This window comes from Colossoma macropomum, unplaced genomic scaffold (assembly GCF_904425465.1).
Source record: "Colossoma macropomum unplaced genomic scaffold, Colossoma_macropomum, whole genome shotgun sequence".
NCBI lineage: Eukaryota > Metazoa > Chordata > Actinopteri > Characiformes > Serrasalmidae > Colossoma > Colossoma macropomum.
This window is the reverse complement of record NW_023494787.1, coordinates 45,606,900-45,623,035: the sequence shown is the minus strand read 5'-3', so window position 1 is coordinate 45,623,035 and position 16,136 is coordinate 45,606,900. Positions and strand designations below refer to the sequence as shown.

Below are 16,136 nucleotides of genomic sequence, written 5' to 3'. Positions count from 1 at the left end.
CCCTTTAAAATCCCAAGATTATTACATACTAAGGCTTATTATTCAGTAACTACAGGGACTTCAATGCAAATTGGTTGGGCTATTCTTGGGTTATAGAAGCATGTAATAAGACCTTGGGCCTACTGCTGGGCCCTGGCCATTTAAGGGTTTGTGTTTTCCTAGAACGGACAAACAATGTTCATGTGCAACATCATTAGCTTAGTACCAACATAGCAAGAAATTGGGAAATCAGCTAGTGGAATTTAGCATTACTGTAGCAGTGAGTGGTTTTGTTCATTTTTGACATTTATAGCCCTGAACACCACTGACTGAGTCTAACGTTTTCCACCAGTGAATCTGACAACATCAGACATTCCAGTTCATCAGTGAGAGTGAATCAGACAGAGTCCTAACAGTGTGAATTGTTCAGAGTTCTCTCCCACAGTGAATCTGACAACATCAAACATTCAGTGGGCCTTCAGGGTTATTCTCAGAGTTCTCTACCAGAACGAATTGGACACTGTCATATTATCAGAGTCCCACAAGTGCAGAGTATGCTCACTGTCGGACAATCACTGTCGATTACTCTCACTTATCCACTTGAGTGAAACAGACACCATTAGAACAAACATCCCACTTTTCCCTCTACATCCACAATCATCTTAATCTCGATAGGATCAGGACATATCCATAAACAGAACTCCTGCTCCGAGAGGTTTCTGAACACTGGCCTCAGTCTGGACCGGCAGCAGATATGAATAGAGCCTCTTAGAAAAACACGAGGTATCTGAAACAGTATTTTTAGGAGTAAGTGAGCCATCGGGCCCCTTCTATTCTAGGAGAAAGCAAGAAATACCGTATGAGGAATTCTGCTCGTGGAGCGGCAGACAGATATGAACAGAATCCTCCTTGGAGAGAGGACTGCAGTCACACGACTCCTTTTAGAGCACGCAAGGTGAACGAGACTGTTGAGAGACAGTCTTATTTTGGAGAGAGAGAGAGAGAGAGAGAGAGAGAGAGAGAGAGAGAGAGGAAGAGAGCAAATGGGAGAGGGATAGAGAGATGAAAAGAGAAAGGAAGGGAAAGAGAACAAGAGAGAGAAAAGGTAGAAGGTTAGAGAGAAAGAGACAGTAAGAGAGAGAAAGAGAGAGAGACAGAGAGAGAGAGAGAGAGGAAGAGAGCAAATGAGAGAGGGATAGAGAGATGAAAAGAGAAAGGAAGGGAAAGAAAACAAGAAAGAGAAAAGGTAGAAGGTTAGAGAGAGAGAGAGAGAGAGAGAGAGAGGGAGAGAGAGAGAGGAAGAGAGCAAATGGGAGAGGGATAGAGAGATGAAAAGAGAAAGGAAGAGAAAGAGAACAAGAGAGAGAAAAGGTAGAAGGTTAGAGAGAAAGACACAGTAAGAGAGAGAAAGAGAGAAAGACAGAGAGAGAGAGAGAGGAAGAGAGCAAATGAGAGAGGGATAGAGAGATGAAAAGAGAAAGGAAGAGAAAGAGAACAAGAGAGAAAAGGTAGAAGGTTAGAGAGAAAGAGACAGTGAGAGAGTGATAGAGAGATAAAAAGAGAAAGAAAACAAAAGAGAACAAGAGAGAGAAAAGGTACAAGGTTAGAGAGAAAAAGACAGTGAGAGAAAGAGAGAGAGAAAGAAACAGACAGGAAGAGAGCAAATGAGAGAAGGATAGAGAGATGAAAAGAGAAAGGAAGGGAAAGAGAACAAGAGAGAGAAAAGGTGGAAAGAAAAAGAGACAGTGAGACAGAGAGAGAGAGAGAGAACAAGAAAGAGAATGGACAAAGACCAGAGAAAGAGAGAACTAGAGAGGAGGAAAGGAAAGAATTAGAGAGTGAGCAAAGGATAGAGAGAGAGAAAGAAAGAAAGGGAGCAAAGGACAGAAAGAGAGAGAGAGAGGAGAGGGAGAGATAAAAAAGAGAGATTTAGACAGTGAGCAAAGGATAGAGAGAGACAGATTGATAGAGATGAGGTATTGCAAACAGTTTCCTCCTTCTCTCCAGCTCTCTGGATTAATGCCCAGCCGTGGGGGGCTTTGACCTTTGACCTAAAGGCTCTCCAGCTCTTGTGTAAATAGGGAGTGTGAGTTTTGGGTTTCAGGGTGTGCTCTTTATCGCCTCGTTCATCACAGCATGGTAAAAACGGAGAGAAACCAGGTTTACTGCCCCTCGTAACACTGTATTTCAGGATAGAGGATTGTTATGCGGCTCGCTTGTGTGCGTTGAATACCTTTGTGCTGCTTTCAGGATTTCACGGCAGGAAAACAATGTTTTGACTAAACTGGGTGCAATGGGAGTATTTTTGTAGCAACAGCATTTTAATTTAAGCAATAAGCCACTAGAGACTGTGTGTTAGTGTGATTTTTTTTCAGGGGTGAGAGGTGTTGTTAGGCATTATGTAAAGTGGAGTAAAACATTGTGAAACTCAGCCGCAAGAGGCCCATTGTCAATACATATTTTGAGCTGTTATTAATAATAATCGCAATAAACGATGTAGTTTAAAGGAAATGTAGTTTGTAGAGTAGGCTTTTGTTGCCAAGCAACCATGACCTGCTAAAGGGAAACAAGAACTGTTCGGTCATCCATTATTAGTCATGTTTACGTGCAGCCTGAGAATCCAATGTGTCCATGTATACACCTCATTCAGTATAGACTTGTCCGATTGAGGCAATTGAACGAGGTGGATAATCCTGTAAATAATTCATTAAATAGAACAATAATAACCGTGTAAACGCCTGAATCTGATTACGTTCCCAATCGCAAAGTTTAAGTACGTTCTGCTCATGTTCGTCACGTCATAGTGAAAGTTTATAACGTTCAACATGGCGGAGCAGAAACTGGTCTGCAGAGGAGACAAAGTTTATGCTCTGATCTTTAAAAGACGGCGGTGGGACGGGCGTCCAGCTTATGTGTCTCAGAACACGACGTCTTCCTCTCGGCCTTCTTTAATAAGGACATGAGTATGTTTTCCTGAGTCTGACATCATTTTAAAGGAATTAAAAACACAGGCGCTGCTCACAGCTGCTCGTCTCACTCTGACTGGACTCACGTGATGCTGGTTGTCATGGTAACGTCTACGTTAAGCGGTTCTCTACGCATGCACATAATTGTGTACCGCAGTCATTTCATAAACTATTTTTTTTTATTTAATGCAGAAACTTTGCCTTAAAAGTACTTTTTGCTGACCTAATTACCACCACTAGCATCTCTATGGCATTACCCTGCTGTGTTAGCATCAAGCTAAGTGAGCCACACATTCATTTTTAAAACTTTTACAGCTGATCACAGACATTTGAAGCATACAAGACATTCAAAAACATATTCCTTATGCATTGCAGTTTTACACCGAATCATTCAGTAAATATTGTTAGCCTGTATCTTTGTTTAGCCTGCAATATTTTAGCCTTGTTATTTAGAATAATAGCTGCTCAGTTTCAACTAAACCAAATTCTTATGTCATCTATCGTACTTCATCCGGTCCTTAGAAGCAGCATAATAGTCCATTCTCAGCACAATAACTTGGAGCATTAATACAGAATTTAATTATGGTCATAGGTGTTTGTATATCAAGTAAAATGTCAAACGTGGCACATCCAATTAGACCAGAACTATCCGTTTTATAAAGCATTTTTTTGGTGATTAAATTGCTCAAATATAAGCCAGCAGGTTGCCCGTTTGTCATGACATAGTAATAATCTGTGCAGTACACCTGTAACTTGAACCTCTCCGTGAGTCAGTGGAATGAAGCCAAGTTTCTCAGTATTGCACAAGAGCTTAGAAAACCTCTTTATCTTCCTGTGCGTGACCTCTTTCTCTCTCTCTATCTCTCTCTGCTCTACTCTGCAGTCTGCCACGTCTTTAAAGGGGCATGCAGGAGAGGTGGTGGCCGGGCAGCCTGTTGGTGGGGTGCCAGCTGTCTGCCGCGAGGCGAAAGTCAACAGCAGCCACCAGGCCCTGCTGCAGCACCTGCTGCTGAAGGAGCAGAACAGACAGCAGAAGATGCTCTCGCCCGGTACGTGACTCAGCGCTCGCCATCACACCACCAGATTGTCAGGGAACTGCAGGGAGTCTTTGTATGGAAAAAACAGTGGACACTGTCTTTACCACTCATTAATCTGGCTTACATTTCTCACGGGTGATCCTTTCAGAGTCTTTGTCGTTAAAATCTGCCACCAGAGTAGTTGGTGAGCATGCATTTCCATGTTGGTGATAGAAAAATGGATCAGTATGTGGAATTGGAGCTTTTTTGAATGCTACAGTGCTGCCTTTATCGTTGCAGGCACTGTGATCTGAGCGACTGTGTGCACATGATCAATAAGCGCTTGTGATTGTGTATTGAGGAGAGTTTGCACTGCATTCTCCAAACGCATCAAGCAGTTTAGTAGTACATTTACATTTATGGCATTTGGCAGACACTCTTCTCTAGAGCCACTTACAATTTGATCATTTTACACAGGTAGGCAAAGGCAGTGTTAGGAGTCTTGCCCAGGGACTCTTATTGGTATAGTGTAGGGTGCTTACCCAGGCAGGGGACTAAACCCCAGTCTATAGGGTAGAAGGCAGAGGTGTTACCCACTACACTACACCAACCACTAGTAGTAGACTCATTGCTGTTATGTCTGCCGTTGGGACGTTGCACAAAGTGCACACAGGGATGTCAGTAGTAGTGACGTGGTTTTGTTTAAAAGAAATATCTTTTGAGAATGATTCTTGTTTTCTTTTACTAAAGGTTCTCATTTTTTGCATGAGATTTAGCAAATTACCCAAAAAGACCTTTTGTACCCATCCTTTCCGAGGGTGCCAATAATTATGGAGCAGCCTGTATTTCTATCACAAACTGTCTTTTTGAAAAAGAAAACATATGAATAGAAATATATGTCACACTTTAGTGGCCGTTTATCATTGCTCGGATTAAAGAAATAAACAATAGTAATTTCTATAGTGATCTGAATTCCGTTTTGAATGTGTGCGCACTAAAATTGTCACAGTGCATCCAACAATTAAGGCAGCATGGAGCTTTTTTACACAGTGACACAGGAAAGACAGCAGCACACAGAAAGCTCCAGTTCCACATGCTGATCCATTTTACTGACCAACGTGGACATGCATGCATATCAGCTGCTCTGGGGGTAGATTTTGATTATACCCCCATTTTAGATAGATGGGGGTAGAGTTAACCCATTAAAGTCCCAGACTTATTACATACTAAGCCTTATCATTTAGTCACTATAAGAACTTTAATGCATACTGGTTGAGCTATTTTTAGGTTATATAATTGTGTAATACTTTGGGCCCAGGCTATTTAAGTGGTTAAAGGTGACAAAGACAAAGGCCCAATCCCATTTCTTATTTTTACCTCTACCTCTTGTTATCGAGTGTCACCTTGCCCCTTGTTGCTGAGTTACAAGGAGTAGTGGTTGAAATCTTCCCCTTCAAAATGGGACAACCTTTCAGCAACGTCGCTGCTGGTCTTTGGTTAAATTTAGGGAATCATATTCCTTTCAAATGGTGTGGGGGTATTTTCTTCAATAAAAAATTACGATAACCACTATATTATCTTAGTTTAATGTTGTTTCGGTGTATTCTGGTTGGTACGGTTCTTTTTTCTATAATAATTTCCCATTCCACCTTAAATGGTTTCATTTAAGTTTAATTAACCGAGACATCGGCAGACTGCTAGTGGATTTTTTATGCTTGTTATGAGGAAAAGGACCATAACACATCAAAACAAACACATCAACAAACTAAGATAATACAACAGTTACTGTCATTGTTAACAGTGAAAATACTCACAATTTTTTGGTCTCTCGCGCAGCCATCTTGCCAATTTTTCTGTTTTTAGTCATAACACTCTGTTTGGAGTGAGTCTCTGAAAAATGTCTGTTTGGAGGGCCATGTAGCCCTAACACTTCGCCCTCCCCCTCTATCTCAACTAAAATCGGGACACCCTACCCCTTGAGACGAATGCGCGAAACGAAGGGGTGAGGGCTAAGTGGTAGGGGTGAGGGCTGAAATGGAATTGGGCCAAAGTCTCTGAATGTGTCACCAGCAAGATGTTAGGTTTGGTAGGGTTACTGTTATCTCTGGCTTTGCACCAACACAGTTGTTGAGATGATTAAACCTTTTCTCTTTTTCTCTCTCCATCTCTCTGCCTGGTCTCAGGTAGTGTCTCTGTGCTGCCCCAGTCTCCCCTAGTGATGAAGGAGCGGTCAGGAGGAGGTGCTCGCTCCAGGTTGCCGCGGCACCGCCCTCTGAACCGGACACAGTCGGCGCCGCTGCCCCAGAGCACGCTGGCCCAGCTAGTCCTTCAGCAGCAGCACCACAACTTTGTGGAGAAGCAGAAGCAGTACCACCAGCAGGTCCACATCAACCAGGTACATTAGACACAGCAAGCCTCGCTGTACTACTGAAACGGGGGTGTCAAACTCAAGGCTTGAAAGGCAACAGCTCTGTGCTAATTAGTAATTAAAGTGATAGTTCATCAACAAAGCAAATGTGCAGAGTTTTCCCCACTTACACCAAATGTAGCCGATCAACCAAGGTGTTTAGTGTGAACGTTTGCTGAAGTGTGTAGATTTGAGGCTAATGTACAGGAAGCATTACTTCCCAATTAGCATCATGCAAACTGGATGCAAATGGGGTGAGTAGAGGAGGGGTTTAAAGTTTATGTCTTTTTTTCTATAGTTACCATTGGACTGTTTTTGTGCGCTGCGCACCGTGCCCTTTATGTGCAGAATGCTCCAGTCTCAGAATTCACGTCTTAAATCTTTCTCTTTGCTTTTTTGTTAGCTATTAACTAGACAAGATTGTTATCTGCGTTGCTATGTGACCAGAAGTCTCTGTGATCTTCAGGGTCAAAGGGTGAATTAGCATTAATGCATTAACTCCAGCGTTTAAGACCATTTGTTGTTAAAAATGTATTAGAACGATCAGCAGAGCTTTATTTTACTGCAAAGGAGGATTATTTTATTTTTCCCTAAAAAATCAAATTGTGTGGCAACAGGGCAGTAAAAGAGCTGCATGTGGCTCCAGAGGCGCATGTTGCCGACCCCTGCTCTAGACACTACTGTGACACCGCTGCAGGATGTGAGTAGATAGATAGATAGATAGATAGATAGACAGACAGATAGATAGATAGACAGACAGATAGATAGATAGACAAATAGACAAATAGACATAGATAGACAGATAGATAGATAGATAGACAGATAGATAGATAGATAGACAGACAGATACATAGATAGACAAATAGACAAATAGACATAGATAGACAGATAGATAGATAGATAGATAGACAGATAGATAGATAGACTGATAGATAGACAGATAGACAGATAGATAGATGGATAGATAGACTGATAGATAGATGGATAGATAGATCCCAGAGGGAAAGTCGTCCATTGCAGCGGTACAAAGCACAGTAAAGAGCAAAACGAGCAAAATGAACAGGAGCAAAGTATTGTCGTACACTATATACAGAGAAATAAAAAGAAAATTCAGATTAATAATAGAATAAAATATACTAAAACAATAAACAATACGAGTAATGTGCAGTACAAAAATACAAAGTTATTGCATGAATACTATGCAGGAGACAATGCAGAGTTGCAGTGCAATATGAGATACGATAAACAAAATAAACAAAGTGGCAGTGCAATATGAGATACGATAAACAAAATAAACAAAGTGGCAGTGCAATATGAGATACGATGAACAAAATAAACAAAGTGGCAGTGCAATATGAGATACGATGAACAAAATAAACAAAGTGGCAGTGCAATATGAGATACGATGAACAAAATAAACAAAGTGGCAGTGCAATATGAGATATAATAAACAAAATAAACAAAGTGGCAGTGCAATATGAGATATAATAAACAAAATAAACAAAGTTGCAGTGCAATATGAGTGGCTCAGTGTCCAATAATGTCCCGGCACAGTGACGAGGTGTTGTACAGTGCGATCTGTGTACTGTGGGTACAAACAATCTACTGTACTGTTCCTTGCTATGAGTCTTTTGCTAAAGGTGCTCCGCTGTCTGTCTTGATCAGTAGGCATGATGTGGCGATGGTTACATTTTTTATTTTGGCCGCTCCACTTTAACTTTCTCTAATGCATTTCATGAATAGCATCAGAGTGAAATGATGAGTTAAATCATGTTTAATGGGGTAGAATGCTAAACTCTCCAGGCTGACACCTCTGCTCTACACCACGAGTCAAGTTTCGGCAGTTTTATAGAGGTGTTAATAAGGCAGGCCCAGTGCCTGTAGGTTGATCTCTTTAGTGAAAGAGAGCGATAGGTCCCTGATAGACATCATGTGTGATGTGAATGTAGAATGCAGGATTATACATAATCCAGATTGCAGGGTTTAAGCGGTCTCTGAGCTGCTGACCAGGTCTGATCCTGTACTCGTCTGTGCGTGTTTGGTGGGGGGGGTTGCTGAGTGGGAGTTAACGAGTGCTGTGGTTGGTGGTGTGGAGCTGCAGCTCCTGATGGCCTTTTATAAGAGCTCAGGGCTCTTAAAGGGACGGCATATTAAAAGCCCCTTGCTGCTGCCTGGACGGAACAGGAAGTGGGCAAATCCCAGCAGGATGTTTACACTGGGGCCGCACTGCCAGGGCCTCAACTCTTTCTTTTTACCCCTCTCTCTCTCCCTCTCTCTCTCTCTCTCTCTCCCTCTCTCTCACACACACACACACACACTCTTTCTCTGTCTCTGTTTTCTCTTGATTTTCTGTCCTCGTTTTATTTCTTGTTGCTCTTTTGTTTTCTTGTTCACTCTCTGTTCCTCTACTCTTTATTTCTCTTTTGATTCTCTTTCTTAGTTTGTCTTGTCTCTTCTTCTTTTACCCTCTCCCTGTCTGTCTCTCTTTCCCTCTCTCTCTCCCTCTTCTCTGCAGTTCTCTTTCTCTTTCTCTATCTATCTATCTATCTATCTATCTATCTATCTATCTATCTATCTATCTATCTATCTATCTATCTATCTCCCCTTCGTTTTCTGTCTCTTTCTTTCTTTGGCTTTCTTTGATGGGCCTGATATTTGATCACATTCTCCTGAAGGCCTGATCTCTCAGTGCCTGTGTTCTTTCTTTTCTTTCTCTTTTCTTCTTGTACTTTTCTTCATTCACTTTGTCTTTGTCTAAGTTGGCTCTTTTACTCATGTATATCTCCACCCATCAGGTTTAAACCCCCCCACCCCACACTCTCTCTCTAATCCCTGGATTTTGAGACTTTTACCTCAGTTTCATTTCCTGAAGGCCTGAGAGAGGAGCTGGCTGGCACCAGTGTGTGCGGCTAAAGTCTACATGTGAAATTTACCCACTTTATATCTTTCTACGCAGATGTTTTCAGCATCTCTCGGTGGTATAATTTTACCAGTTATTGCTGGCTGACTGCAGCCTGATTGGGTGGCCTGAAAGCTGAAGACTTCCATTATGGTTCTCGGTCAAATGTAACAGGAGAATTTAGAAGAAGATAATGAACTTAATGTCAGAATCATTCACAGAGGCCACATCATCAACCAAATCTGCTGCACTCCAGCTCATTCATATTACTGAAAGATTCACAGAGACATCAAGGGCAGGCGGATGTGGAATTCACATTCAAATGCTGTTTATAAATGCTGAAGCAATCATGTGTTTGCATCAGCATGTCCAAGAGTTTGCATGTAATTTGAGACATAGATCAAATTCAGCTGTGAAATGTGTGAAATAATAATGAAAACAGCTGCCCAATAATGTCTGTATTGTGCTAGGGCTGACTGATATGAAACTACAAATATTATGGGACTAAAAATTCCGATAATCAGCGATATTGCACAATATAATTTAATATTACTTTTTTTAGATTTAAATTTTATGCTCCAGTTTTAGTTTAGTTGAAATATGAAATATGAGTCTCTTCTCAACAGTTTTTTTTTTTAAATAAAAAGCAGAAACTTACATTCTTAAATAATGTAGATCAAATCAAAGCACATTTATTGTCACATCACATTTACACAGGTGTGAAGACGAGTGAAAATCGTAGGTGCGTAGCCCGCTTGTAGTACTTATACAAAATTATATAAGAAAAAATATATATATACACACATTATAGTCTACAGTTTATAGTTTTAGTCTATAAACTATAATATGTACAGTTGTTATGTACACATTTTCATATATGCAATTTGTGAATATATATATATATATATATATATATATATATATATATTCCAGATTATACAAGATATGGATGAAAGATGTACAAGACGTCAATCTATATGCACAGGCACAGATTTGCTATGTGCTGTGGATTGTCCGTGGAGATATTGTAGATATTATAGATATTGTAGGACTGGGGGGCGGAGCTATCCAGCATTCTTTGTAATCTTGTTTTTTTGTTAATTACCTCTTGTTTTTCTTATTTTTAATCAGTTCTCTTCATAGAAAAGTGTTTTATGTGTGCATGTTTGTTATAACGTTATTTCTTTAAAACCATAAGCTGTTAATATCAGTGTTATTGACCGATACAGTACTCTGAAAAAGTCAGCAACCACCCTTAATTCATTTCATTTTCCAGTCAAAATGACCATTATGCACAAGTTATTTTCCCAAGATGTCTGCAGGGATATTTTTCCACACTTCAGAAGTTCAGTATTAGAAGTTTGTTGCACGTTTTCTGCTTCTCATAATCCAAGTAATCACATTCAATGATGTTGAGCTCTGGGCACTGAGCATGTCTGTCAGTCAGTGGTGCTAATTCAGTTGGCAGGATAAAACAGTACAAAAGAAGGAGAGGCAGAAAGAAAGTGATGAAGATGTTTTCTCTTTGTCTCCTGTACTGGCTCACCTGGTTCGCCTTCTCTTCTCAGATGCTGTCTCAGTCCATCGAGCAGCTGCGGAACCCCACCGCCTACCTGGAGGAGGACGAGGAAGGAGCGTCGGGGCAGGAGCTCACACTGCCCCCTGCTGGAGTCATCCGCACTCACAGCAGCAGCCGATTAGAGAACGGCACGCAGACGGAGGCCCCTCCAGCCCAGGTGGGGGTGATCAGAGTAAAGGAAGAGCCGCTGGAGTCTGAGAGCAGGATGGAGGAAGGAAGCAGAGGGGACGGAGGAGCAGTGAGAAGGAGGGATGAGGGGAAGAAAGCAAGTGAAGAGCAGCTGAAAGATGCTGCACTGCTGCAGGTCAAGACTGAACAACGTGTAGAGAGCATGACAGAGACTGACGTGTGAGGTAGAGAGAGTAACAGAGCGAGAGAGAAAGAGAGAGAGAGAGAGTAATAAGGAAGGAGAAAGGAAAAGGGTGGAATAAACGGGAAAGAGAGAAAGACAGAGTTACAACAACATTCTAATGATACAAGAATGAACTGGACGTTATAAACAAGGTTAAGTGAAAGAAGAACACCTTTTTGGCCCAGTGTTGTCTCAATGTCTTTGCTTTCTTCTCTTTTTTTAACTCCTTCCTTTCTTTCTCTCCTTTATCTAGAGATGAAGAGGGCATGGGTCCTAAAGCTATGCTGATATAAAGGGATAGTTCAGTGAAAAAAGCAAATTTACACAATTAATCTAGTCAATCAGCCGAGACATTTTTAGTGTCTGATGTTTGCTTTTTTAGTTTTGCACTGGAGTGATGAGGCTAATGTGGCTACAAAGTAATGACAGTCAGTTTTGATTTTTGATTCAGAAGATATTTCAGAAGCTTTTTGTTGGAAGATGGAAAACAAATGATAAAATTGATGGTTAACATGAAAGGGACATAAACTAACAAGCTAAAACGGTCAATATTGACTTTTAAAACATATGCTAGGGACTTTTAGTTTGAAATTAACATATTCGAATGAGAAGTTGTTTCATAGCTCAATAGTGACCCGGTCACTAAATTAAGGGAAAAGCAAATTATTATTTCCCTTTAATGATTAAACAAAGCTAAATAAACAGCCTGACTATCATCAACTGAAGCTCAATACAGTAAAACTGCACTATTTACATGCATGAGGCCAGATAAGTTACGTTTCACTGGCCACAGACACAAAACAATAAGTTTTAGTGAAGAATGTTTTCCTGAAGCCCTGAAAGACCCCTATGCCTCCAGACTGTAGTCTGTCTTGGCTTGTGTGCAAAATAATTATCTTTTTTATGACCATTCATCAAGAGCTTCACTCTTGGGTGCACCTCTCGGGTGCACTACTGTCCGCCTATAGGGATTTCACCTCCGTAACTCTGACATGTTTTAGATGCATGCACTAACACCATGATAATCTCTTTAAGAACATGTCACATTGCATAATATGGTTATTAAATAAAAAAAATGCAGCAAGGGATGCTAGTAACTATTAACTAATAACAGGGCTCTTAAATAAAGTAATATATCTGAGGTTTATAGCTGTTGGATACCATAGTGGGTAACAGTACACTTTGTATGTTGGAGATTAGAGTTCAAATCCCTGAATGGTTGAGTATTTTTGGGGAAAAAAGCTTTTAGCACTAGGTTTAATTTGCTCTGAAACATGATTACAGCGCCTCTCCTGATAAGAGTCATTTAATCCCCAAATGTCTGCATCAATTCATAGATAACATAGATTTATTATCAGTGTTATTGATGGTGTTGATTCATTGTAGGCCTATTGTGAACTGCATGTTGCTCCAGTGCAAAACTGTAAAATTGTGTGCGTTTGATTTTTGACCAAACTATCACTTTAACTGTAACCGTCAGGTTGTGACAGTCCCCTGTGACCTTTGCTCTACCTGATACTCTTCTCTCTCTCTCGGACACAGAGCAGCGACACTGACACATGCATCACTATCATCCACAGATTAGTGCGGTTGTTCTCTCCCTCCATTGCCTACTTTTCTGTGTATATTGTTGCGTGTAATATAGAAAAGCTATGACCACCAAGATATTACTTTCACTAGGATACCACAGAGACAAAACCAGCCGTAGTCCAGCTGCAGATGGACGCTCACTGAAGACTTTCCACCTCGTCTCCTTGCGTGATAACTCTTGATAGCGAGCTTTTCGGGTGTTTGTTTAAATGTACATATTCTGTATGAACAGGGACTGAGAAGGTTGTTCGATTGTTTTCATTTCTTCCCGTTTTACGGATCTTAATGTAGTCCAACTGTGATGTCACGTGCATTCTGCCAAGCACATTTGCCTTCACGTACAGTGCTGTGAAAAAGTATTTGCCCCCGCTGATGTCCTGTATTTTTGTACGCACTAAATGGTTTCCGATTCGCACACGAAATGGGATAAAAGACAAGAGGCACACGAGGAAACACAAAACAAGGTTTTTAAAGGGTCATCTGATTTAAAGTGTACCTTTTTCGGCAGTGTGAAAAAGTAATCACTCCCCCCCCCCCAAGCTCAGGAACTGGTTGTGCCTCCTTTATCATCAACAGACACTTCGCTGCGAAGGAATATTGCCTTTATTTAGCCACATTGGAGGGTTTCTTTAAACGATTTTTAGATTCAAACTGAGCTTGCAGTAATCAACCCTGGGTGTGTCTAGTTTATTTGTTCCCAGACATCAACTAAATTTGATTGAGAGGTTAGTAACTAAGGGGGCGATTACTTTTTCACACAGAGCCAGCTGGTGTTGGATAAATAAATAAATGAAACGATCATTTAATAACTGTGTTTTGTGTTTACTCAGGTTATCCTTGTTATAACCCCTTTAAATCCCAGGCTTATTACATACTAAGGCTTGTTATTTAGTAACTACAGAGACTTCAATGCAAACTGGCTGAGCTATTCCTGGATTATAAATGTTGGGCCTGCCGGCGGGCCCTGGCCATGTAAGGGGTTTATATTAAATTTAGTCCCAAGATCTGAAACACTGAAGTGTATGCAAAAGGAAGGAATCAGAACGGGGCAAATACTTTTTCACAGCACTGTATGCAGTCAAACTACTAGTTCACCTGACAATAAAGTAATCCAAGCCGTTTTTTCCTGTTTCTCACATTTCCTAATCACTAGTGATTCAACATAAGTAAAGAGAGCGATTGGCGTTCTGGCTGCAGGTGTGCAGTTGCTGCGTTTGATCTAATCTAGACACTGGGACTGTTGTTGAAAACGAACATTTACTGTTTATTTTAAAATATAATTAAACTGATTTCATCCATCAAATGATTGGTGTGAACAACATGTGTGAAACATATGAGGGAGTGATGTATAGCCCAAGTCGCTGGATTAAAAGGATGGTTTGGCTTTTTTTTTTTCAACCGAACATTGATTTCCGAAACGCTGGCATTCATTAGAGACTGTACTCAGCAAAATGTTACAACTGCAAATCCCAGCCTAAAATTGCCTGACTTCTTACATATGTTCACATCAGTCAGGCAGTTTTCCAAGTGTTTCATTCAGCACCTATTAATAATATAAAGCCAGTTTTGTTGCAGATATGTACAAAATGATTCTAATGCAGTGCTAATATTGTAAATGAACAGAGCTGTGGATGATTTCCTAAAAAACGATAAAGTTTTAGACCATTGAGGAAGTGCTTTTATTGAAATTAATATCCAGAATGCAACCCCATCCCCCTCTCCTGCACTGTGACATAATCAAAAATCAGAAGATGTTTTAGGAACATTTTGATGGAAGATTTCAGGAAAACAAGTGTACCTTTTAAATGATATAATTCTTGCTTAATAAGACAAAGGACATAAACTAACAAGGGTCAATTTTGTCTTTTAAAACATATACTGGGGACTTTTAATTTGAAATTAGCATATTAGCTGAGCCTTCCATTGCATTCTGTGACAAGTTGCATTGTTTCATAGCTTGATACTGTCCTGGTCACTAAAATAAAGGACTATGATTTGCAACAGTGACCCACTAATATGAACAGTTGACATTTAGTTTGAAAGTTCTTGACCATTCTTTTAATCTCTTAGTGGACTTGGGTTGTGGACAGAGAGAAAAGATGCTGTTACCTTGTGCTCTTTGTTTAGCCTCGTGTTGTATGTTTGTTCACTTATCTTTTCTAACAAAATAAAGGTCCCTTCTGTGCATTGACATACAGCTCAACTCTTCATCATGTCAAAGTGTCTGCTAATTACATTTATGTAAAAAAACAGTTTATGTGATGGAATAGTGGGTGTGGAGGTAGATGTTTGGTCTGCAGGTGGTCTTTGTTATTTCACATAAATTGGTAGAGTGGTCTTCTCTTTGCGTGTGCAGCTGGCCGGGCTGATCCCTCTAGGAGGCATAAACCAGTGTAAATCTGGGATATCACTTGCTGATCTTGCTTACAGTACGGTAGTGCATTATGGACCTGTCAGACATGGACATAACGTCTGATAGCCAGTGGAACAGTACATTACAGGACTTTATGATAGATCTCTGCTTGGACATTAACTACCCCAGTGTCACTCTTACTGTAAGAAGAGATTTAGTCAGAATTAGGTACAGTTATTAAAGCTACAATATGTGAGTTTTGAGAATTTGGAGACCTCTCTGGTGGAAATATGTAATTGCATGCAACATGTGGAAGAACATTTTGTGGGCTGTACTTCAGCCCCCTTCCCCAAGCAGATGAATCTGAGAATTGTGAGCTTGTTCAAAGAGTATTCAAAGAGAACTCAGCCATGACTTGGTGAAGAACGTGTCTTCCAGGGATGTGAGTTAATTACGTACTGTTGTCATCTTCATCAGTATAATTTTGATTTTGCATTTAAGACCCAAACATCGAGACAAACCTTTTTGAGCTTGCACATGTGATATTAATATTTAAAGATGTATTATGGGGTCTGAAAATCCAACCAAACGCTGATAATTTCAGGCTTTACAAGCCGAGTCGCAGCGGCACATGCACACTGTATTTCAGCCTATTTTGTTTTCTTTTGACCCAGTAATGCTTCTTATTTCAATTTTCACAAAGTATACAAAAAAAGTTTTACACAATCTTACATAGTGTTGCTTTAACTAATTTTCAATTCATATGAGCTCATATTATAATGTTAAATAAAATCCAAAAATCATTTTAATAATGTAATAAATACATCCATGCAATTAAATGCGTAGAAGTGCATAGAAAAACATGCACAATATGTGTCACCCTTGATTTACTTGATTTCCAGTCAGAACAGCAAGTACAGCAAAATATTAAGTATAAGTTGTTCACGTTTCAGGAGATATTTCTGTGGAGATTAGATGTAAAATAATACACTTGC

General features: G+C 40.2%; 1 protein-coding gene across 1 annotated transcript in view; it reads left to right on the top strand.

Annotated features, from left to right (window-relative positions):
- The window catches only part of LOC118806169 (histone deacetylase 9-B), a 64,033-nt gene extending 49,052 nt beyond the window's left edge, over positions 1 to 14,981 (top strand). The window contains exons 9-12 of the mRNA XM_036567555.1: positions 3,829 to 3,994; positions 4,542 to 4,547; positions 6,145 to 6,356; positions 10,836 to 14,981. Of these exons, the coding sequence (XP_036423448.1) occupies positions 3,829 to 3,994; positions 4,542 to 4,547; positions 6,145 to 6,356; positions 10,836 to 11,198 (747 nt within the window). The 3' untranslated portion in view covers positions 11,199 to 14,981. The remainder of the gene's footprint in view (positions 1 to 3,828; positions 3,995 to 4,541; positions 4,548 to 6,144; positions 6,357 to 10,835) is intronic.
- The last annotated feature ends 1,155 nt before the right edge of the window (positions 14,982 to 16,136 follow it).